Source organism: Crocodylus siamensis, chromosome 11, assembly GCF_052110815.1.
Source record: "Crocodylus siamensis isolate JL-2025a chromosome 11, ASM5211081v1, whole genome shotgun sequence".
Lineage (NCBI taxonomy): Eukaryota > Metazoa > Chordata > Crocodylia > Crocodylidae > Crocodylus > Crocodylus siamensis.
Window position 1 is genome coordinate 13,599,888 of NC_143405.1, and position 26,154 is coordinate 13,626,041.

General features: G+C 44.8%; 1 protein-coding gene across 2 annotated transcripts in view; it reads left to right on the forward strand.

The window, feature by feature from the left end:
* The window catches only part of ASTN2 (astrotactin 2), a 598,062-nt gene that overhangs the window by 531,881 nt on the left and 40,027 nt on the right, over positions 1-26,154 (forward strand). For both annotated transcript variants that reach the window (XM_090021411.1, XM_090021412.1), the window contains one exon: positions 11,474-11,615. In XM_090021411.1, coding sequence (XP_089877537.1) covers positions 11,474-11,615 — 142 coding nt within the window. The remainder of the gene's footprint in view (positions 1-11,473; positions 11,616-26,154) is intronic.

A 26,154-nucleotide genomic window follows, 5' to 3' on the forward strand; every position in this document is an offset into this window, starting at 1 on the left:
AAAAAGTTTATGATTAGCGTGTGTGATCAACAGAGTTGAAAATCAGGGATTGGCAACGCATGGTCTGGCAGGCTCCATCCTTTTCTCTTGCTAGATCAAAGGTCCCGGGTTGCATTCTGCAGCAAGTGAGTTGGTATGTTGGACCCAGTGTTGAAATTGCATGAGGAGCTACAGGGCTGGTCCTCAAGTCAGTGGACTTCCCCATAATTCAGGAAGGACCCCTGGCGAAGAGACCCCAGGTAACCCCTAGTGATGGCTAAGGACTTGTACATGCAACACTTCTACAATGCAGCGGTCAGCCTTTACAACAGTATAAGCAAGGAACAGACACATGATGTATAGCCCTCTTCCAATGTGACTTGCTTGAATATGGTCTAGAATTACCCTGGGGGGAATCAGTGAATAACTACACCAGTAAAACTACACCAGAGTATGTGTCGTGTGTGCAGCTGTCCTGAGGTAGTTGTTTGCTATAGGCAAACAAGCTATTGCTTCTTTCTCACTGTGTAAAGTCAAAGCACTATAATATTGCTGACTGCAAGGAGCCACCTTGGAATACCTCTTCATCCACTGCAGACGCTGTTCTGTTTTACATCCATTTAGATAATCAGTGTAGGTTTCCCTGGTGTAAATGTGCTGTACAGTGGAGCTCAAGGAAATTGGAAGAGCCAGCTCCCTGCTTCCCATTGCACACCAAACATGAGTATAAAGAAAGGAAGAATCCGATTAAGTCCCTTAGCTCTCTACTCTGCCATTGCATACAGGATAGATTCATATTGTCTAGTCAGTGGTGTGTTGGGGGACCAAGATGGAGATGCTGGCAGAGCCCTTTCTTCACAATGCTGTACCTTCAGGTCACCATTGCCAGGGCACAAGCTGGGACTCTTCCAAACATGTTGTCCTTTGATTATACAAACAGCCGCGATGAGCAAATATCCATAGGGCTTAGGTACAATAGTGATGGATGCAATAGAAAACCCTAAGGTAGATTATAGGTCTTTTGAAGGGATTCATTTTGGCAATTAACTGCAACCTGGATGCCAATATGTGGAGACATTTCAGTGCATTCAAATAAATTCCTTCTATTGATTAGAATAGTTCAGGCCTTCATTCTACCCTGCCAGTCAGGTGTGGTCAGACAATATCCAGCTTGTCTTAGCCCTTAAAGGCACTTACTCTTTAACTGCTCGGATCAAATTGGAAAGTGTCGCTTTTGAAATTTGGTCATTTACAAATGGAGTCTTCAGTCACTAGTGGAAGTCTCGAGGGCCCAGTGGAACTTGGAGCCTATTATTCTTATTCTTACCATCATCATTGTTGTTTTTGCTGCTGTTATTCTTGCTGCTATATCATGTAGGTCCTCTACTTACAGGTGTTGAGGGCAGTTCCTACTCTACAGGTTTTACAATCTAAATAGTCAATGGGTGGGAGAAAAAAAGTGCTATTATCCCCATTTTGTCAACATGGAGTTAAAGTCCGGAGAGATTACGACTTACTCACAAGGACAGGGTCTTAAGTACTTTCTGCATTTAAGCCTAGAACTGGCTGCATTTCTGGGTGCAAGTAGAGTAGTTCTTGGTTTATTGAGTGTGTACAGCACTTTGTGACAGTCCAGGACAAAGGGACGGTGCTGTAGACTACAGGGTCTCTGGGACTGGAGACAGATTTCCCTGATTACACCAAAGGAGACTGACTCAGTTTGGGTACTACCAGAATATGAGTAGGGTCTAATTGTTATTAGCAAGTCCTGTTTGTGAAGCTCAACAGGACAGGTGCAGCAGTATGTTGCCTTAATACGGCATCACCAGCGTGTAAGACAACAGGTCCAGATCCTGCTGTACTACTAACCAGTTAGCCTCTAAATGCGCCACTTGGCCCTGCCTTCTTTCCAACAGCAGACCGTATCCTGCTGTAAATCAGCTTGTCTCCACTGACTGAAGTCCATACCATTCATTTCTGACAAGTGACCATGGAACCCATTGTCCCAAGAAATACCCGTCCTGGCTGATCTGAAAGCCGCCTGCACTCAGATGCAGCTGACTGCCCATGGGCAGCTCTCAGCCCTGCCTTCTGCACATACTACGTCAGGCAAACTGGAGCACAGCTCCTGCTCACAAACTCTCCCTCCTTTGCACTCCTTGTAGTGGCCCTAACACCCTGAGGCAGACGTCTGGAGGGAGAGTAGGGTGCAAAAAGCACTAAAAAATATGACAACGTAACAGGACTCCACATGCCATGTGTTTCCTGAAATCAGCAATGAAACTAGGTAGGAGCAAAGTGGAATCAACCTCCTTCTGCATTTGCTTCTATTGGCACCACTCCGAAGGTCACCACTGGGGACAGAAGTCCTGACGGGGCCCCCACTGCCTCCCCTGGGCCCTGCCATTTGTGCCTATTAGGGTCTCTGACATGCTGTTCTGTTTTTCTTTCCTTGAAAACGAATAGGGAATTGGGAGCTGCTCTGCAGGAATGTGCCTGTTCCCCATTACCGCTCCACTGGGGCTGTAACACGATCGTGCCTGCTCCGTACCCACACATATATTTATTTATCCATACAGACTTACTCCTTGTTTTCATTAAGTTAGGCAGAAAAGGTTAATCTTTCTTCTGCTGAAGCTTCAAAACTAACCAAGCTAAATAGAATATGATTTTTTTTAAAGGACTTTTTTTTTTTGTGCTTTTTTTTTTCCCCCCCTAAGTACCAGATTGAGTTGAGGTCACAGTCAGAGATGCCACGAAAGTAAATGAAAAACAGGTTGAAAGAAAGAGGGAGAGAGAGTACCCTGATCAGAAGAATTTGGGCCAGTAAAGTAGCTGGCAGCCCTGAGTGACACATGGAAGCCCATGTGTTCTCCTCCTCCTTCTCTTTCTAGGAATCGCAGCCACTTAATCGCAACAAACAGTTCTTATCGAGTCTGCACACTGTTCCTTCTTCATCTCTTTCCCACCACCTCCCGGTTGTCTCCACGCCAGCCAGGTTCGGTGGGCCCCAGGAGGACGTGTGACAGCTTCCAGGGTCCCTTTGAGGTAAAGCCTCTGTGTAGCCCCAAAGGAACTGGTCTATCGGGATGTTTCCACAACCCTCTGTGCTGCCGTTGGCTCAATGTCTTGGTTTTTCTGCCGCGGTGCAATGGCCACACATTTGCCTACATCAAAACAGGCTTCCATATTTTTCTTTCCATGGTGTCTCATGGCTTGAATCTCTCCTTTCACTTAGCTTAGCTGCTCTCAACTAGGGCCTCCACTTCCATGAAGCTAGTCTTGGTGGACTCGAGTGTAAGTGAGAGGAGAACTAGGACCTCAGTTTCCATTGGCATCAGAAAGTCCGTCACTCAGCACATACTCAGGACTAGGCGAGGAGACCCTGGGTTCAGTTCCCTCGTCTTGATGCCGCCTTTGCTCTGGGGTAAGTTGCTGGCTTCTGAAGAGCGATAAGGGGAGTCGTCATCCAAGATCTGGCCAACTGGACAGTCGTCCAAGAGCTGTCCAGTTTCATAGCATGGCTCGGTCAGTGGCTTGCTCAGCGTTCTCTTTCACCATAAAACTTTAAAGGGAAGCTTTGGTTTCTTTTTCAAGGAGTAGATAGTTAGCTGTGTTTTTCTGAAGTCACGCAGAAGGCAGGGCAAGGCAGTATCTTCAGAGGCTGCTAACCAGTTAGCCTCTAAATGCGCCACTTGGCCCTGCCTTCTTTCAAGGAGCATAACAACAGCAGGAGCAACAACAGCAATAAATACAAGGATAAATTGTAAAAATAAAAGCATGGCAGCTGGCACAGCAAGCCTGGAAAGTCTGCTTCATGGTCATTTCAGGACGCTAAAACACTGCATTATATTCAATGGCAGTTTGGTTTCTATGGACTCTGGACTGGACATCAAGTGCCACCTCCCACTGGTACAAGCTGCCATGCTGTATACTTCCTTTCATACACTGGTCCAACTCCATCTTAAAATTGGTTAGGATTTTTGCTCCAACGACCCCTCTTCAAAAGAAGCTCCTTTACTTGTTAGAAACTTTCTTTCAACTCCCAAGTCATTCCTGGTCAGTTTATACTCATTCTTTCTTGGGTCAATATTGTCTTATAGCTTAAATAGTTCTTTTCCCTCCTCTGGTGTATTCCAAGAGGCATTTATAGGGAGCATGCCTCCCCTCCCCTCCTCCTTTTTATTACTAAGATCAACAAGACATGCTCTTTTAGTACCGTCTCATAACTCAGTTTCCATTTCCCCGATCATCGGCACCGTAACTCTTCTCTATGCCTGCTCCAGTCTCATGTCAGCCTTGAACATGAGTGATCAAAACTGTTTACTGTATTCTCGGTGAGTTTCCCCTGGGATTTTATACAATAGTATTAATATTTCCCTATTGCCACCAGAAATTCCTTGCCAGATACATCTGTGGATTGCATTTGCCTTTTTTTAATTCTAGGCAGATAACATTGATGCCTCAGTCATTCAGTGATACACAAGTACATCCAGGGTTTCCTTCTCAACCATTGCCAATGTATAGCAGGAATTATTAATTTTAGTCACTATTGAAACCTTGACCAGATTCTCTCCAGGTGTTTCAGCTTATGGCAGAGTAATGAAAAAGGCATTTTCCTCATGTTTTTATCAGAGACCGTGTGAACCACAGCTGCATATTCAAGCTGAAAATTGATGCATTCTTTGGTACTTAGGTAGGCCCTGTGGTAGCCAATTTCTGTCTGAGGTGTCCTTCACCTGAGTTTATACATGCCTTGTACTCCCTCCACTCACTAGCCACAGACACTGGCATCCTGGCTGCTGCCTGCATGGATACAAAAATGCTTTCCAGCTTTGGATTGTTTTGGACACTTTGCTGGAATCTACTTTAACTTTTTCTGTAACAAACTATTACATTTGTTGCACTGCAGCAGGGCTAGGGGCAGAAGAGTGAAGGAGAAAACTTCACCGGAGGCCCAGGACTGAACAGAAAGCACTCTCTCACCGTAGGGGTTTTATTGCTGTGGGTTTTGGCTTAACCCAGATTGACACCAACTTGGCAAAAGTCTCTAGCTGCATTTCCTTCTCTGCAGTGAGACTAATAGCAAACTGAGAAATATAGGCAAGAGCCTCTGCATCCTGCAACAAAAGGAGACCATGTTTTGCAGCAGTAAACCCCATTCCATGTCCTCCATAATCATTGCGCCAAAAAACAATGAAAAACCCACAGTTGAAGTTATAAAAGCAAGTATCTCCCAGGCTCCATCCCCATCTCTGTCTCATGCCCATCTTCATTTGAATTGGGTACCTTTCTCCTATGCTGCCTGGGCTAAAACAAGCCCCCCATTGAAGTGTTCAGACCCCATACAGCTTGCTGCAGTCCACAGTCACAGTCACAGTTAGGAAAAGTCCTGCTTAGCCATAAGAGCATGCCTAGTGGAGATGGAGTCATTAAGGACTTTAACTGCAAAACTGTAGCTTGTCTTTACTGACAAAAGGCTTTTCAAAGGCTTATCCCCTGCCCTAAGACAGAGGTTTATTTATTTATTTAGCAAATGCAAATCTGCGAAGCTAAGCAATAGCCTCCCCGTTAACTGAGTTCAAAGTTATTAATCCACCTCTCAGTTTGTAGAGGGGACACTCCATGGTGATATGCAGCACTGTTTGTATCTCTCCACAAGTGCAGGATGAGCTAGCACTGAGGCCCTAGAGGTGCACAAAGATGTCCGTAAAGTTCTTTTGTCCCTAAAGCCGCCACCCTGCTAAACACAGTGTTCCTGCTTCAAAGCATGGGGGCACTACAGGTCTTCACAAATATGTTTCCAGACCATTTCTTTTACTACGTGCAGAACAACATCCCCCCTCCCCACCTTCTCATTCCCAGAAATAGGAGTCCCATTTTGGCTGACATTTTCCAAGAAAATTCAGTGTGAGGCAGACACTTGGTACAGACATTTTCAGCTTATGTGGTTAAAGCTTGGCAAAGCAATTGAAAATAACATTTAATAACCTGTGATAAATAATGAGAAGTACTAGACAATTTTAATAATAGGTAGTGTTACCAACCTAGTGTACAATACACTAGGTATCATCACTTAAATATCATACATTCCCCACCTATGTCATACATAAATCATACACACATACATACACACATACATATATATATCTATGTTATATATTATTTATAACATACATATTCCCACATATATCATTCCCACAAATATCATACATAAATATTATAAATATCACTTAAATATCATACATTCCCACATACCCCTATTCCCATCAAACAGGTACAGTTACAATTTGTAAATATAGACTATCGGGGATTATTTTCATTAATAGTTATTTCTGAGGAGAATGGGGGTTGCTTTCAGAGAGGTTTTTTTCAGAGGCAACTTTGCTCCATTTGCTGGGTCTTAGTCCTGTGATGATATTCCTGCAGCTTGGCCCTCCTTGCATACTATGGGAGGAGGGAATATGTCACCAGGTTCAGCAGCTCATGTACCAACTCTCTTGACCTTCACTGCTCTTTTCTCTAGGCAGTCTATACTTCTGTCTCACTCCTCTCCCAGCTAGACTTCATCTTCACCTCTCTAACCCCTTGCTGCTTGGCTCTGCCAACCAACAAAGGGATCATGCAGTGGGATCCTGTTAATGAGGCAGAGAGCAAGAGGCTGCTGCAGACCGGTTAGCAGGACAGGGCTGTAGAAGACAATCTGTCAGACGTCTGGCTGCAGCAGAGTGGCGAGTGGCACAGCATAAGTGTCTAATTAGGAAAAAAGCCTGAGGCCACATAATTGTCATGTCCCTCAGGTCATGACTCCCAGAGCTAATGTTTCAGGCTCTTTTCAAACTCAGACAGATATTGTTATATCAGTTTACATTTGGTTCACTTATCACTATAAATGCAAAGAATAGCTAGCTAATTAGATAGATAGATAGCTATAGATAGATAGATATGCTCTTTTAGTCTCCTCTCAGTTTCCACGTCCCTGATCACCATCACTGTCACTCTTCTCAGTGATGATGATCAGGGAAATAGAATCATTAAGAAATTTATCTTCAAAATTGCAACTTGTCTTTACTGACAAAGTAAAGGCTTTTCAAAGGCTTATCCCCTGCTCTGATTTAGGCAAAGTTTTATTTATTTACTTAGCGAATGCAAATCTGCGAAGCCAAGCAATAGCCTCCTTGTTAACTCGGGAGGGAGTGTGCATGTGCGTGTGTGTATGTTCCTTGCATTTACAGTTATAGGTAAACCAAATGTAAACTGATATAAAAATATCTGCCTGAGTTTGCAAAGAGCCTGAAATATTAGCTCTGGGAATCATGACCTGAGGGACATGACAATTATGTGGCCTCGGGCTTTTTTCCTAATTAGACACTTGTGCTATGCCATTCGCCACTCTGCTGCAGCCAGACATCTGACAGATTGTCTTCTACAGCCCTGCCCTGCTAACCGGTCTGCCCTGAAGGCCCTGAAACACTAGCTATATATATATATGCGTGTGTGTGTGTGTGTGTGCGTGTGTGTGCGCGTATCCCTTGCATTTACAGTTATAGGTGGCCTGTATTCAGCAAGTGCTGAGGCAGCTACATTACATATTTTGGACTGTAATGTGCATGGAGTTGAAGCCATGCTTCATTTTGATGCTTCTTGTGATTGGAAAGCTGTGTAAACAAGCCGTGAAAGACTGGTATGCCGTGCCCAACCCATGTGTTTTTTTACTACATTGTCTCATTGTGAATGTGGGTGTTTCTAAAAATTGTGTTAGACAGAGCTGCCGTCACCTAAAACTCTGTAACTGCAAAAGAACATTTTAAGCAGATTATTAGGGAGCATTGCTACAAGTCAGGAGGGCTTTGGCTCTACACCAAGTAGAGAGAGTGCATCTTGTGCCCAAACATTATGAAGTGCTCCTGTACAGAATGCATACCCACTAAACTCCCTCTAACTCATCCTGTCACCTCAACCCAAAACACCTGCTAGTTATCCTCAAGTGACCCACTGTCCGGTATTCAGAAGGGAAAGCTTCAAGATGTCTGTGCAAAAATTCCAGATAGCAAGGCTACAGCAGTAAAAGGTCAGTGTGGATCCTAACTGTTGTGATAACAGGACCCATAAGCTCATCTGTATGACGTCCATTCAGAGATACAAGGCACCAGGCCTCAAAGAACAAGGTCCAAACTAAATAGGAATAAATAAACAGCAAGGAAAGGATGAATAGATTAAATAAACACCCAGATCTTTAGCAGTAACAGAGGGATCACCAGACTGGGTCAATTTGAAGTTGTCTAGACCAGTATCCTGCTCCAAACAATGATGGATACTAGGCATTTCAGAGGAGAATGCAAGACCCCTAAAGGAAACATAGGTGGGATAACATAGCCACAGCATTAAGTCTCTGCCTCATCAGTTAATAGTTACGGAGTGACTGAGGGCCTTGTTACACCTTACACTGAGCTGCACAAATGTTGATGGGATGGTAGTGCTAGCTCAGTTTTGGAGCAGGCACTTATATAGGCCAGCAGGGGCCTGGGCGACTGAGAGGTTACCTCCACTCCTATTCCAGGCTCCCCACTTTCCCTTGGGGCTCTCCCCATTGCTCCCTCCTTGCCCCGAGGGGTTCCTCTCTGCCTCCTGCCTCCCCCCGCCCCCAGGGCATTACTTACTTGTGGTTGCCTTTGCTGTCTGTCCAAGAGGCACAGGCAAGGAAGGATTCACCTGCCTTCCCAGGTGCCAGTGCTGCTGGGCTGCTGCTCGTCTGGTGGGAGGGAGGGAGGGGAGGAGGGGGGCAATGGGCCTAATTCAGGCCAGCAGAGGAAGAGGGCAGGTGGGGCATCAGGTGTTTCCTAGAGCATCTCTACCTCAGTGTAACAATCCTGCCCTAGAGTGGCCTCACTTTGAGCTCCCTAAGGAGTGCTTAAAAGTAGTTTCAGAAGTTAATGCGTGGACAATTGAGGAGTTAAGTGCTCCTCGAGCCGCCCAAAATCACGGTGTAACAAGGCCCTAAATCTCTAGAAAGTTCAAGAGTGTTAATTGTGCTTTTTTCTGGGTGTTTATAAATGACAGATCCCTTTATGTATTTTAGTAAGTTCCTGGTCTCAGTGATTTCTTGTAGCAATGAGTTCCACAGTCTAAGCGTGTATTGTGTGGAAAAGGATGGAAGTGGTAGCTAGAAACAAGGGCCAGTCATGTAAAAGCTTTGTTTTTTTAATCAACCCATAAGCCCTGAGTCTAAATGGTTTGTCTCAGGTCAGAGTGGAAGTCTGTGCCAGAACCACAGCTGAACCCCAGCCTTCTGACTCCCAGCCCGGTGCTTTAACCACAACCTTCCCAATCAAACTCCCCAAAGGTTTGTTTCAGGCCCATCTCTAATAACTATGTTAAATGATGGCAAGTGGTGACAGCTCTGCCTGAAAAAAATAAAAAGGTTGGAAAGAACAAGTCATGCTGAGAGCAGGGACCTGAGTGGTACATTAAAATGAATAATTAAGACTTGGATTCCTTTACGGAAGAAAGGAATTCATTGCTGCTCTCTTCTCTGGCCAAGGACAACATTTGTTATTGAATTGTGTTTTGTGAGACAAGACACAAATGGGATTATTTTCTGCTACCTGAGTAATCGTCCCACAGAATTATGCACTATGAATGATTATACCAGTGTGTTAGTTTGAACATTTTATACCAAAGCTCTAAAACTGATGTTGCATTTCTGTGGCTCTCAATCAGATTGACTTTCAGTAAGACAAGGAAAGAAACATGCTAAGAAAGGCATTCTTCTCAATGCTTTAGAAGTCTTGGCACCTATGTACAAGATGCACTGGCACAAAAGGGAATGAAGGGTCTGATTTTGAACTCACACCCGTGTAACCTGAACCCACTTCAGTGGGATTCCTCTTGATGTACATGAGCATCAGTGAGATCACATTCAAGTGAGTCAGATGAGCTAAATGTCAGAGTCGTCTGATTATTTGCCTATTTGTGCCCGTGTAGTCCCTTATACCAATGCAAAGTGGGTATAAAACACCATAAAAACCTAATTGTAATTCAGTTTGCATGTCAATGCCAGTTCGTGGCGGAGCTCAGTGGAGAATCCAGGCTAGGAAATGTAATTAAAGAGATAGTGATCACAGCTACACGAGATGCTGATGGCGCTGTTGTTACTGTGCAATCATTTAGTACTTACATACACATTTAGTACTTGTGCATGCAAGTACTAAATGACTGCCTAGTAACTCCGATTACTGCTCAGTAGCGTCCCCGATGGCTTTCTGGTGATGCTGACTGTGCGGTAGCTCGTTACTACTAGCATCTCATGCCACGTGATGCTACTGTGCATTAATAATGAGCTACTGTGCAGTCAGCATCTCATATAAATGTGACTACTATCTGCTTAAAAGTTTATCCAACCGTGCTTATGCTGAATCTCAAAAAATATTTTTTCTGCATTATTATTTTTAATGGGTATGTCTACATGTCACTGTATGGCGATGTTGTTACTGCGCCTTTTTGAAGTATTAAAATACGGTGCCCGTACTCTGTCGTATGGACGGCGCATGCTTAAATTTCTCTTCTACGTTGCCGTAGCAGTGCATTATAAGTAGGCAGTATAACTAGCGGTATAACTAGCGGTCACTTGTAGACCCGCATGATCACTACATCACCATAGCACGCCCTACAGCAACGTAGCATGTAGCTACATCATCGTAGGGCAACATGTAGATGCTCCCAGTATAAACACAAACAGCTGCCTTAAAAGAAGCACCCATATCCAACTAGTCTGAACTTACACCTGTGGCAGCACTTGGAGCATGAAGGACAGGCTTTTTATGGCTGAACTGAGAGCAAAGTCCTTGAATTTCACTTCCCAACCTGCACAAATTAAATAAGGAAAGGAAACCTGCCTAGTAAACTGTTTTAATTCCCTTTGGTTAATCTAAGGTGATATTAGGTGTAAGCACCCAATAAAGAAATCTGTTTGTTTGAGTCTGGTGATTTTTTTGAAGCTGAAACTGTCTCTAAAAATAAGCAGAATCTGCAGCCAGAGCTGCTTGGGATGGAAAAAGCCTATTGCAGCACTGAATTCATGTCCCTGCAGGGGAAGTGCACATACCCATTAGCAGATATATGTTTAGCATGTAGAAGTTAGCATGGAGGCCATCTCCCCATGTTGTCTATACGATTTGTGAGTGTGCCTGTTCCCTGGCCCAACCTATAACACATCTCAGTTGATATATGGCTTGCTCAGTGTGGGCCTGTGTTCGTCCTGTTCCTGAAGTGGGTTTGTATGCTGCCGATGTATGCATGTGTCCATGTGTATTGCCCATGGGCAATGTATTGCATAAGAAGAAACTTTGGTCCTTGGTTCAGATTATAGCTGAGTAAATGTTGCTGCTTGCCCATGGGCAACTTTTAAGGGAAGTGTTCTGGAAATATATCAGACATAGGCTAGAGGTTGAGTTGGGGAGTTTGCAATCTTACCCTTCTCTTCTTTGGTCTATAGGAGAATCCTTGAGCTTTGCTGATGATTTGCTCTCTGGCCTTGCAACGTCCTGTGTGGCAGCTGGTAGGAGCCATGGAGAGGTCCCCGAAATCAGCCTCTATTCAGTCATTTTCAAGTGCCTGGAACCTGATGGCCTGTACAAGTAAGAAATGATGGGGTGGGATGGGGTGGAGGGAGGAGATCATGAGGACTCTTCCAGCGACTGATGTAACTGCTGTCTAATACTTTTATTGCAGTTGTGCCTCAAAACTTCCATCTAGTTGGATCACTGTTGTTCTAGGAGCTGTAAAAAGAGAGCTTCTTTCTATGGATCTGTGCATTAGGGTTGAAGTAAAAAAACTGAAAGCCAGTTTTCCAGCAGTGCAGATTATGGGACTGTTTACATCTGGGCTTTTGGGTTGGTTGCATCCTTAGGTAGACAAGACACATGGGACCTCACTGAAGCAAGCCTGCCTCTGATATATGATAAAATTGCAATCCCATTCATGAAGGGATGTCGTTTGCTTCATCTAATGACTTCACCCAACAAGGAGTAGGCAAAACCACCTGCTTTTTCTCAGTTCCTGATGAGCAAAGAGTAGCCAGCTAACAAGGCAAATAGCAACCTCAGTGCCATTTGCAGCAGTGGCACCTTGTGCCTATTTACATGTGTTCGCTTTCACCGCAGGGAGGACAATAACAGAGCAGAGAGAGCCACTCCATCTATCTGATATGTATATAACAACCCTTGGAGAGCAGGACTAGAGTCCTTGCTCGACTCACCTGAGGTGCTGTTTGTGGAGGAGAGGGGGTTCAAAGGCAAGGCATTTGATTTTCTCCTTAGCCCATGGCATGTAATTTATGACCCAAGCAATGTGATTATTTCAACACGTGTGCATTTGATTCTTCTCTGTGCTGGGGGGCTTTTCAGGCTTTTCCAATCTCCTCTCCTAACAGATGCCTCAGAAATATAAGCTCTAAGAAATGAAAAGGGTCAAAGTGAAGAAATGAGAGCATTGGCAAAATGAGCTTTTTTGCACTGAGGCAGTTGTATACACTGGGGAAGCAGAGCTGTGATCACCTCTCCCTGATCCTTTCCAGGTAGCAGTCCCTACCCTGGTATCAGTGATCTTCAGTACTGGCAAGGCTGCAAAATGCTGATCACCAGTACATCTGCTCATGGTCTGAGAACAGTCTGGGTCCCAGCATACAGTTAACCTACAGACCTGTATGAAGCAGCTTTTCTCTGGTGCTGCTCTGTGATGGGAACACAATGAATAAGATCCCTAGTCCTGGTCAGATTTTCTTTTAGGATAGGCGTGCCTGTATTTTGTATCTGCCAAGCTGCTCTTGCTCTTGGCAGTATACAGGACAAACATCTTTGTCTAAAGCAACTCCCCCAAGAAAGTGTCTCACTCATTGCTTTTGTGAAAGGACCAGATGAAGAAATTAGGCTCCATGTCACCCATTACTTCTGTGGAGGGTGAGAAAGCACTTATTACCCTACCAGGACAGACAAAGTTCTCAGTTCTCTCTGACCCCAGTGGAAATCAGGAGTAGCTCTGCTAAGACAATGGAGCTATGCTGGCCTAAAACCAGCATAACAGAGATTGGAAAGTGACCTCCATGGGAGTGACCAGTGCCACACGTAGGTACCTCCCAAGTTCTGCTCTCTCCATTGCCACTATTGGCAGATAAAAGCAGATGGCCCCATGTTGGTGAGCGTATGGTACAACCTGCAGCCTTACCGTTCCTTACCCCCAAGAGTTGCAGTCAGCAGAGCGGGGAGGATGGGGGAAGTAGGAGAGCAGATTTAAAAAAAAGGGAGAGAGAGAGAAACACCCAGGGCTTAATGTCAGAGCGGCTGTAATAATTAAAACACATTTTGTATTGAGTAATGAAACTTTTTATGGGACCACAAAGGCAGTTAAACTGAGAGCTGGCAAATGGTCTGTCAGCGAGAACTTTTTAAGATCTTGATTAATACTTTCCCTTTGCCTCCCCCTTCCACCACCCCCCCAGTTAAATATGTTGACAGCCTCCAAAGAAGGCAAGGCCTTTATTATGCATCTCTGTTGAAGCAGCCAGAAGCAGGTTCCAAACGGTGCCTCTTGCCATATAATAATTTTTAAAGTTTCCTTGTTATATATGTATATATCATTATTAATATCACTGGGAATAGGGCTACTCTGAAAAGATGCCAGGGGTAGGCTGGAACGGTCACAGAGCTTGCTAGGAATTCACCTCCAATAAAATTCCAGTCTCTTGCAAGCCGTTGGCAGTTTGGTCTCTGTTTCTCGGTGGCACCAGCCAAAGGAGGAGCCATTGTATTTGCCCTCTGGCTATTCAAGTAGCTGATCTTGAGGTTAAAGGGCTGATCTGGACATCAGGAGATCTGAGTACCAAGTCCCAGACTCACTGGTTGATCTGTCAAGTCATCTCTGACTTAGTTTCCTCACCTGCAAAATTAGGATGATGATGATACCTGCTTGCCTGCCCATGGCTTCATTTATTGTCATGTTTTAAGGGCTCAGGCCTCTTCAGATGGAAAGGATAAAGTTTTACCACATGCTTTATCTATCCCAAGGGAGCAGAGAAAAAGAATCACTTTCTCCTTGGCCCAAAAAAATGGCCTCTGCTACACAAACATGAGTTGCAGAGAGACAGAAGTGAGGTGAGGGCACAGGGCAGAAAGTTGGTCCTCAGCTAGTCAGCCTAGCTTCTCTCTAGCAAAGCTCTGTGTGCATTTAGCAGGGCAGTTGAATGGAAAGCTGCTGCTCTCTGCAGATGCTTCCAGGGAAGTGGGCCTAATTTGTACAGGAGCTTGATGGGTAAAATGATGCAGCAGCTTTCTGCATTAACAACTTGATTCATCTCACACTGGCATCAGTGGCAGCCAGTCCATGGGCATCAAACAACTTTGGAGGCGGTCCTCTCAGTGTGTCTTTCCAGTACAAGTCAATGTGCCTTACCAATATAGATCAGAAGAAGCAATCGGGCCTTCGTTTATAGACGTGCTGGGGGTGGGGTGGGGGGGAGGGCATCTATACATGTGCTCCGTGGTGGAGTGGGGGGCGCTTTAACTAGAGAGCTGCTTTGAGAGGTGCTCTAATTAAAGCATCTACAACATCACATGTATTCAGCATCCTGCACTTCAAAATGGCGGTGGGGACACTTTAACTAAAGCTAGTTTGATGAGCTTTAGTTAAAGTGCCCCCATTGACATTTTGAAATGCGGGGACACTGAATACACGTGACATGGAAGCTGCTGGAGTGCGCTAATTAGTATGCTCCAGCAGACTCACCACAGGCTCAATTAATGGAGTCTGCTCCAACGCATGCTAATTAACACGTGTGGGAGCAGAGCTCCATCACATTTATAGGTGCCCCAGAGCTGTTTTAATTAAAGCGCCTGGAGCGTCACTTATATCAGTGCCCCCATGCTGAAAAATGGCATTGGGAGCACTTTAACTAAAGTTTGCCAAACACGCTTTCGTTAAAACATCCCTGCCACCATTTTTCAGCTCAGGGATGCTGATACACATGACTCTGGAATCTGAGTACGGTAATTACCATGCTCCAGCAAACTCGATTAACTGAGTCTGCTCTGATGCATTGTAATTACAGCACGTCGGAGCAGCTTCTCTGTGCGTGTATAGGTGACTGAGTGCTAGGGAGGTCTGGAGCCTGTGGAGAGTGGTGAGCCCTATGCATCCAGCCAAGGGCCTGTGGGGTTTGGCACTCACTTCCTAGGGAAGCCTAAGATGCTACATTCAAACACAAGGGACCCATCCTGTTCAACATCTTCATTAATGATGTGGACATTGGAGTCAGGAGTGGACTGGCCAAGTTCACCGATGACACCAAACTTTGGGGCAAAGCATCCACGCCAGAAGATAGGCAGGTGATCCAGGCTGACCTGGACAGGCTCAGCAAATGGGCGGACGAGAACCTGATGGTGTTTAACACCGAAAAATGCAAGGTTCTCCACCTTGGGAGGAAAAACCTGCAGCACCCTTATAGGCTCGGCAGTGCTACGTTGGATAGCACTACAGAAGAAAGAGACTTGGGGGTCATCATTGACCACAAGATGAACATGAGCCTCCAATGCGATGCTGCGGCTAGTAAAGCAACCAAAATGCTGGCGTGCATCCATAGATGCTTCTCGAGCAAATCCCGGGACGTCATTCGCCCTTTGTACTCGGCCTTGGTGAGGCCGCAGCTGGAGTACTGTGTCCAGTTTTGGGCTCCACAATTCAAAAAGGATGTGGAGAAGCTTGAGAGAGTCCAGAGGAGAGCCACGCGCATGATCAGAGGTCAGGAAAACAGATCTTACAATGACAGGCTGAGAACCATGGGGCTCTTTAGGCTGGAAAAGCGCAGGCTCAGGGGTGATCTGATGGCCACCTATAAGTTTATCAGGGGTGACCACCAGGATCTGGGGGAATGTCTGTTCACCAGAGCGCCCCAAGGGATGACGAGGTCGAATGGTCATAAACTACTGTGAGACCATGTCAGGCTGGACATAAGGAAAAATTTCTTTACTGTCCGAGCCCCCAAGGTCTGGAACGGTCTGCCAGCGGAGGTGGTTCAAGCACCTACATTGAACACCTTCAAGAGTAAATTGGATGCTTATCTTGCTGGGATCCTATGACCCCAGCTGACTTCCTGCCCTTTGGGCGGGGGCTGGACTTGATGATCTCTCGAGGTCCCTTCTAGCCCTAATGTCTATGAAATCTATGAAATGTGCACATATATACACACAGCAGAATCTGTGCACGTGTCCACAACAGACACAAATGCACCAGGAGAGATATACATGCCAACGTCTGTACATACACCCCCAGCACATACATGCTAGCATCTGTACATGCATGTGCTAGCACTTGTGAACACATACCAGCATCAATACACCCACCAGCACATACAAACATGTGCCAGTATTTATACACAGGCAGTTGAACACCCACCCACAAGCAACCTTATGCACACATCCCAGCATCTGTGCACACATGAGCACACACACAAAACTTGGACACTCTGAATTCACCAGTCTATATAAACATGCCAATATCTGTACTCAAACACACTAAAGTATGTCAGTATTTGCATATGTACACTGGAACACAGACTGATACATATGCACACTCATTTAATACATTTTCACACTGCTCCATACACACATTTATCAGTGCACAGCGATATAGAAATGTGTCTGAAATTTTGCATTCGGCACAGACATGTTTAATATCAAGGCTCACACATATCCTGAGCGCTGTTCTAGTCAAATAACCATGCCATTGCGACACAAGGTGTAGAAAGCCAGGACAGTGAAATGTGAGGCTAACACACTGTTCTGAACCTGTGCAGACGTAGTAACAACACAAACATGGGCACAGGATTGGTTTTTAAATTAAATTTCATCTGCTTGTTCCATTTGTTTTTGAGGAAAACTGCTTTCTTGGAAGGCTGTAACCTGGGAGAAATCCAGATCACAGCAATTCAGCAGGGATCCGTGCTTTATTGCAGCCTGTCAGGTGAACGCTCATTCACTCTACTACATTCAGGGCTTCTAAACAGCAAACGCTTTGGCTCTCTTTGGCCCCTCCAGTTTGAAGATAACATCTAAATGGAGAGGGAGGCCTGTGAGATCATGCAAGCTGATCAAATCTATAAAAATGAATCTCACATCATGTCCATTTTCATCTGAGTTACCTAAAGCAATTAGGCCATATTATTGGCCAATCTCTCGGCCCGTTTCCATCCTGAGATCAAAGCAGGGACTGAGGTCAAAAACAAGCAAACAAACCAGAATAACCCCCTCTTCTCCTAAACAACCTCCAAACAAACAGTCTGATGGGTTTCTCTGTTTTTTGAGACTTCTGTAATTTTAAAAACATAAACCACCAAAAGCAGAACTAATTTCTCTGTCCTTTTCAATTTCAGCTTGAGGAAAATATGTTGCCTTCCTACTTGTGTTTTTCTGCTTGTAAAAAAAAGTGTGTTTGAGACACCAGTCCTGCAGTGCAAGGGTTTATAGTAGAAGAGCAGTTACAAGTCAGCTAAGGTGCGTGCACATACACACGCAGCACAAATGCAGGCACACACGCGGTCTCTCTCTCACACACACTCGCATTCACATATAGATGCACTTTGAACTTAATTGCGTGCATACACATAGCTGTATTGGGTGTTTCTGGAGATACCATGTTTAGTTTAAGTCCTTAAAGGGGAAAAAATAGGAACAAAATATAGTGCAGACAAATGTGCCACAGGAAAAAGAATTCCTTTTCCCAGAGAGCAGATGAAATGGAGGTACCTACAGATTCCTCCTCTGAAACTGCTTGGAGGAGTCACCTCCAGGGATGTGTGGGAAGTGTCTTTATCTCTGTTCAGACCTCGGCTTCTGCAGAGGCAGCTGCACAGAGGTAATAATCAGTGCCGGATACATTGGTGGCTTTGATGATACAAGAAGCTGAACTCAACCGGCCATTAAATGGGAAGGTTTATTGATTGTCTCCAACCATGATTAAAGTTCAGCCTAGAACTGACAGATTCCACAGTCTGGGATCCAGTGGTACGGAGCCCACCTACCCCCTCTACCTCCCCTCTGCTCCTCACTGGGACTCTTGGCCAACACCTGCAACCTCCCTTGCCCTGTAGCCCACCTTGCCCATTTCAGCACCTTACCTAGCTGCTCTCTGGGCATTGGGGATGCCTGTTTACTGAGCTGTAAGAGCCGTCCTCCTCCAAGCGCTGTACCTGATCGGTTGCTGGCAAGTGGGTTTGCCAGGGTAGCATGTTTATTTCAGATACTTGGGGAGACGCCATTAGCTTGGAGCCAAAAATTGAGAGTTTGGAAAAGGAGATGAAACCCCCTCCAGCTCCTCTGTAGATCTGCGTTGTAGAAGCAGGAGCAACACCAGCCGCTCTTCCCTCCACCACAGATACTGTAATTATAGATTAGATGAAATCCCAGTGTTTCACTTTATTTACATTCCTGACCAAGCCTATTCATTTCCGGTGTTTGTGCCAAGAATCAGCACAAAATTTACTGGAAATAATATGGAAATCATTAGGAACCCTTCCAGAGCCTCTTCCTTGGAGCATGCTCTTCGGCTGAGGAGCTTCTAGGCTCCTGCTGAGTTTGCTTTCCTCTTGCTATGCCAAACTGGGTACCTTGGTGGCATGCTGACCTGAACCAACACCTCTCACTAGCCTGAGTCTACAAATGTACCAGAAGGGTCTTGGAAAAGGTATAAGCACAGCGTGTGTGGTTGCACTGTGTATCATCATCTCCTGGATTCAGGAGCTGAGAAGCTAGAGGATATGGTTCAGTGAGTCTCTGGCATATAATGGGGCACTGGGGAAGTAGAGTCAATTCACTTGGATGGAAGTATAGCTTAAACCACAGGACAGCATTAAAACCTTGGAACAACACTGTCTTGTCCCCATCTGCCCCTCTCACCCCCAAATAGCTAGCAAATCCTTCCTGGAAAACTTAATCCACTAGCTGGCAGAGGAGCCTTCTCCAGAGCAAGTAGATTTGCCCTGAACAATCTGTATAACACTTTTTGTCTCTCTGTCTGTCTGGTGGGTTTTTTTAATCCTTGCCTCTGTGTCCTGGAGTTTGCTAATGATAACTGCCATTCTTCCTAATTCAGTATAATTGTAGTTATTAGTCTTCTACTGGAAAGACTCATGAATAAGGAACAAGGAGTATCAGATCCTGAAAGACTCAGTGGAACAATTGAAACACATCTGTTACAGGCCTGGCTGACCTTTCCCTTAGGTGTGGTCATCAGAATGATGTGCTGGACCCAAACCTTGCACCTCACATGTTTTTAGCGCTCTCCTGCCACTGTCTCTATATGGGGCTTTTCAGACTCTTCTTGGGAAGTGACACCGAATCTGGACTCTCTTCTCAGGACATGGTATGCCACAGACTTCTTTCCCTAAATGATAAAAACAGCACTTACCTTTCCCTAGTCTTCCCAGTAGCTTATGCATGCTCCTTCCAGCAACTACCCTTTAAGGTATCCTGAATTAATTGTTTCACAACATTGGGGACTCTGTAGCAGATAAAGCAAGTAACCTACAGATCTTGCAAAGCACTGCTGGACAGTAGGCACTTTACTTTACTTTACTTTACTTATTGACAGGCATGAATGATAGATCGATGGAACTAAACACACACACAAACCTGAACACAACTCTGCCTTAGTTTTCTTGCCATTCTGAGGTTTCTTTAGCTCTCGGCCTCTTCCAGGGAGCCCTGGGATCTTCCACGCTCTCTGTTCTCTTACCTGGACTTGGCTGTTGGTTTTTTTCTGCTCCCTCTGGCTAAAGGGAGATTCTTACACATTTGTCTCTCTCAGTCCTTCCTCTGGGTTTCTTGGTTCCCAAATCCCTTGTGTTTGTTACAGTGGCTCAGAGTCATTAGCCAAACTATTAGCTAGTTTTGGTAAGACGTCTCCTCTTGATCTTGGCAAAAACAGAAGTAGTCAAGTACCCTCACCCTACTTTAGATCTACACACCTTGGACATGGAGACTGCTTTGGACACCTATATTATTTAAGTATCAGCGATCGAACTGTGTGCAGACTCTGTGTGTGTCTCTTTGCTGATGTGGAATTTCCACCTCCAGGACTCAGTCAACTCAGTGCACACCAGAGCAGACATCAAAATGGTAAATGAAATAGGACTACAGGTAATATTCATAAAAAAGGATTAAAGTGACATTCACAGTCATCCCAGTACCATATATTTACCTTGCATACATCTCTGTACTCACTTACCTTGCCATGCCATTGATTGCCTGAAGTCCCTGATGGTTCAGTGGTTAAATCCTTGTCTTCTGGGTTTGATTCCTGGATGTTTATACAGCTACAGCCATCGAGGCACCAAATGCCTGGACTCAGTCTGGCCTTTAGATTCTGTCTCAATGGCCTAAAAACAGGGTGATAGGTCTGGGCAGCCTCCACGCTTCCATATTCCTGCCTAGGCATGTGGATTGAAGGTCTGGGTGTCCTCTCATGCATACACCATGATCCAGAAATGTCAATGGCTGCTTTTGATTGCCTGCATCATGTGTAACGAAACAGGTACAAATACCCCTGAGAACAAGGAAAGGGATGAGGGAGAAGATGAATGAATAAGTGTGGATATGATGCTTTTTAATTGAACAAATGTTAGAACCAAAAAATGCCACCTGCTGTAGTTTCCGATTATTGTCAATGTTGTATTATAGTAGGGTTTTCCCAACCAGAGTGTGCAGCTTAACTATCTGAAACCTGCTGAATCACCATCATCATCAACAGTGTTCAGGAGCCTCTTTCACAGACCAAGAACTGTATAAGTTCTGTACAGATGAAGTGATGTGCATAAGCTCATATAGGAAGTTCCTGGCAGAGGCAGGATCTGATCAGGTTTGCTGATCTGCTGTTTTAAGCCCAAGATTTTCCTTCCTAGGTGTCTTAGAGCTGTTGCAAAATGAGGCTATCCAGATGCTAGCTCAAGTGAGTTTGTAGGGACTAAGTCCACTTTCCAGTCAACAAAAGTCCAGGCTGCCTGTAAAAGCATGCCTGCACTGGACATGAATCAGTCTCTTCAGTCTGCAGAGAGGCCAGGCACTGGGAGACCCATGCCCTTTCTCATTTGTACAAGTGATGGCCCAGACACAGGAGAAGGTTAAGTTGTTACTGCCTGGATTGTCCCAATCATGGAGGTACCCAGAGGCAGTTTCCAAAGCTGCCTTCTTTCACAAGCATTAATACCATATAGCCCTTTTTAAAGGAAGGATCTACAAATAGAAGCCACATGGAAGAAATTTGGTTGCTTCCCTCCTCACCCAGACAAATCAGGAGGCTTGGATTCTCTTCCTAGCTTTGATGCTGTTCTACATAAGCCAGTCATTTCACATCGTTTTCTCTATCCTCTTTCTGCATCGTTCCTTTAGACTGTAAGCTCAGCAGGGCAGAGACTGTCTCTCACTATGAGCATGTACAGTGCCAAGCATACTGATCAGAGCAGTAGCAATGATTGCCCTGGATCCTTCCTAAAACTTTGGACTTTCTCCTGCTGAACCTAGGCCTTGACTTGGACATCTAGGACAGAAATTCTGCTGGTTTAAATTGGCCTAGTTCCAGTGTCTTACATAGAGGCCTGCTGATTTACATCATGTGAGAATATGACATTCTCTTTCCTTTTTTTTTTTTTTTTTTTTGGAGAGGGCAATTGATCCTTCCCACCTTCCCTATGCCCTGCTACACCCAACAGTAGAGCCAGAAATAGAATAAGCTTTGTTGATTCCACATACCCACCATCCTTTCCCCAGGATGTCAGGAATTAAATAGCATTTTTGGGGGTTTTGTTATAGAGATCCTGGCATCATATCTGCAGACCCCACCCGGAACTGAACTTACTTGCATTGGTCTGTTAGATGTGCCTGGAGGAGGAAGAAGAGACAAGGGAAGCTGTGCTGGGGAACAGCTAGGAGGAGCTGTTGTCAGAGTGCTATTTGAGGTACCATAGCTGGGCGGGATGTGGAAAAAAAAGAGGACTGTTCTGCTTGGAAATGTTAACGTACAAAAGGAATAAAAAAGGAAACAAAGGCCTGCTGCTACGTTGATGGAATATTGGACTTGTGTGATTCCAAGATGTTCCTTATTCCCATCACTGATTTACTAACCCCTTTCATTGATGAGCTGGAAAATTATTTTTGCTTCTGAGTGAGCACATCTACACATGCGTTAATGCGTTGTAGTTACTGTGCATTAAGTAGTTACTGCGCATTAAGTTTAGTACGTGTATAATCAAGTATGAAATTAATGCTCAGTAACTGGCATTACTGCACAGTAGCACCAGTGCATGCCTTTTAAGTGACACTTGCTCAGTAGCCTAATAATACTGCACAGTAGTGTATTAGTACTGTTTGTGTTGTGATGTGCTACTACACAGTATTATTAGGCTACTGCGCAGTTAGTGTCTCATGTAGATGTGCCCAGTGTGTGGTAACCTAATGCTATTAAATAGGTCTTTCCTACTCATCTCGGTGAACGCAGAGAGAGAGCAAGAGACCCAGGGAGCACAAAATAAACACAAACAGACAGTATTGGCTTTGGTTTACTGCTAAACCAGCACAATCTTTTTCATGCTGTTAAGTCCTGTGCATTTATTTTATTTTATAGATTCCCTGCTGCATCCAGCACCTTTCATCTGAAGATCTTTAGCTCAGGATAATGTTAATATAATCCTTACAGCAGCCTAAGATTGATTCTCCTCCTGCTGGATCTAAGTAATTCCCACTGATTTGAACAGAAGTTTCTAGTATCCTGTAGGGGAGGCCTGCATCACCTGAAGAAGAGAAATGATATTATTATTCTTGGCCTCTTCTTAGTTAGGAAACTAAGGCAGAGAGAGGTGAAGTGACCTGCCCAGTGTTACCAGTAAGCTGGAGACGGAGCCAAGAATTGAACCCAGAAATCCTGCTTTACACTAGACCACACTCCTTTTTCCACGTATCATTTTTCTTCACAGAAGCCCTAATCCAACAGAGTATTTAAATGAATTGCTTTGTTGGATCAAGGTAGTAAACAGCATCCTCTGCAAGGGAAAAGCTGAGAGCGGCCTGCTGCATAGCCTTCCAAAAATATTTTCCCAGCTTCTTTCCCCAACTAATGGGCTCTCCAGCTCCACCCTTCCCGTGTTCTTAGGAGGAAGAGCACGTAGATAGACAAGGATTTAGTTTGAGGACATGCAGACCAACTTTGATGCCCTTGCAAAGATCCCTATCTTGGCATTGTTTCCCTGGTTGGGTCTCAGCCCATTTTTCATCCATGCAAACCCAGGTCCTTGGAAAAAGATTTTTTTTTGCCTGGTGAAAGGGAGGTGTGGCCCTCTGCAGATGTATTTGTCAGCTACAGTGTCCCAATTACATCTAGACAGGAGGGACTGTCATGAATCCAGTTCCATCTTCAGTTAGAGATTCTGTAATCTCTTCCAGACACTGCCTTGGGCATGCCAGGCAAATTGTCATCCATGGAGGTGGGCAGGGACCTGTCAAGCATTCAGCACAACGGGGCAGTACTGGAATGGACAGTGGGAATTAAGAACTTGTGGGGTTTGTTTCCAGCCCTGCTACTGCCTCCCTATGTGACTCTGAACAGATCTGATCTTGTTTTTTCTCTTAGTAAAATGGGACATAATCTTGACCCACCCTATGGAGCAGATACATGAATTCTTCCCCTCCTGGTAAAGGGAGTTGCCAATAGAGAGGGGAGTTTCTGTGGAAGTCCAGCATGCTGCTTACAGTGAACTTTTGCATGCCAGGGAATACTAGCCTGGTGCTCTCCTCTGCACCTTTTCCTTCCTTATCAAAATGCATTAAAATTGCTCTCATTTTTAACAGTTTTATTCACACATTGGACACTTCAAACCCAGGGCTCTTAGTTCTTGCAGCAACAGGCTATATACATAAATATCCCACTGATGAGGATATTACTGGATGCTTGAAGAGGCATATTTTCACATGCTCAGTGCATATACATGTGATCTGTAAAATCAGTGTTGCTCTTTTTTTTTTTCTCCCTTTCTCCAGCTGACACCTCCAACACCTCCCCTTCTCCCCCTTTTCCTTATACAAGACGTTTATTGAGGAACTGTATGATTAGCTGCAAAATAAAATGTCACTATCCACATGTGCAGTGCTTTTAGGCCAAAGCAAACTAATTAATTAGAATAATAGTTATAAATACTGATACTGTGCTGCAGTGCAGTTATTTAGTCTGCAACAACACACTTGTAAATGCTGACCGAGATGGCTGGGGCATGAAGGTGCTTCAGTCCAGGGGCTGCCTGCTGGCTAGCCCTGTCGTGCAGCACCCTCATGCCCCAGCCAGCCTCTCCACAGTGCATTGAGCCAGGTCGGAGCAACCCCAGGCTGGCAGGCTGGCCCCTGGGGCTCCCTGCTAGCTGGGGCTGCCCTAACCCCACTCAACATGCTGTAATCCCAGGCACATGTGAAGACACAGCACCTGGGAACAATAAAATCCAGTGCAATAAGTTGTGGAGTCTGTTGCTTTGTATTAATTGCATGTATAGATGCCCCCAGTACCCACAATTAGGGCTCAGTTTACAAAAGATCACAGCTCCCATTTGGGCATTTATAATCCCAGCTAAAACCCTGCTTAAAGGTTAAAGGAAGCTTCAAATCAGACCTGAAAGACTATGACTTAGAGGTACCCCCTATTCAAAGAGCAGCATAAGCCAAAGATTTCTCTCTCCTACAACTATCAGTAGAGTCTTTATCTCCACATACATGAGCATAAAGTCTAGCTACCAAGGTGAACTGGTTCCCCCTGTTGAGACATGCCCGAGGTCTGAGAGTTTGTTAGAACAGTGATTTCTGTCAGCCTGACCCTGATCTGTAAAATCAGTGTTGCTCTTTTTTTTTTCTCCCTTTCTCCAGCTGACACCTGCAACACCTCCCCTTCTCCCCCTTTTCCTTATAAAAAGGTTCAAAACAAAAAGGCACAAGAAGTCCCTTACCAGCCTTATCTCCAGGAGGGCACTTCAAATTATTAGGGCTTTTTTTTTTTTTTTTTTTAACAAATATTTCTTTTCTAATCTTCCATTTACGCAGAGCATTACGTCTTAGGCACCCTTGCCAAGCCTAGTTGCTGCCTTTTATCAAGACCTGATACCACCAACCAACCCCTACCAGCTATGTGAGCCATTCTTGCAACTCAAGGTTTCAAGACAAAATTGTTTCCAAGCCCTCCAGTGTGGTTATCTTGGGTACTGTAAGGGTTAGATACAGGGATCCCCCACAAAGGGACCAGTTGGGAGGAGGTGGGGGTGGGGGTGTTGAACTCTGTTGCTTTGCTAATGTAGCTTAAATAACCAGTCACTTAGTTACTGTTTTTCCATGTACAGGATTTGCTTGTTTTCCTTTTCTAATCCTTGACTGGAAGTTGTAGAGGAGAATAGAGTGCTCCTGAAGTGACTGTATTTTTCTCTTCTTGGATCCTATACTTAACTTTATGATCTGATCCCAAACCCGATAAAGTCAAAGTTTTCTCTTCTTGCCCTGCTGAGCTGAATGGAGAAGTGTGATCCAGGAGAACACACTGGGAACCCCATTCTGCTAATCACTGATCTGCTAGAATATTTTGGCAAACCACTGAGGGCAAAATCATGACAATATCTGTTAATTTGAGGTACTTCAGTTATTGGGTGCCCACATTCAGATGCCTGTTTTAAGGACCAGTTTTCAGTTTCGGAGCCCCTGTAGTCCCTGAGGGTTTTTGGTTGGACCTCCAGGTATTAAACACACTATTCCAGGGCCTTAGTTTTCTAAAAATAGCCAATAGTTTTGTGTGCCTCCATGTTTAGATGTCCAATTCAAGCCTGACATGCCAGCTACCCAAAGCTGCCACTGACTTCCACCAAATTTGAGTGGAAGAGCTCAAGACCCCTGGAAATTATTCTCAGCAGCTTCGGAGTTGTGCAACTGAACTGGAGGTATCCAAAATTAGCAAACACATGACAATGTTGCCCTAAATTGCCCAATGCCTCAATTTTCCCACCTGTAAAATGGGATGATATCTAGGTATTATGACAGCTAATTAGTTAATAACTGCATGTCATCTTGAAGATGGTGAAATCTTTAGTTGTACTGGAATCTGCCTCCTGTTCTGAGC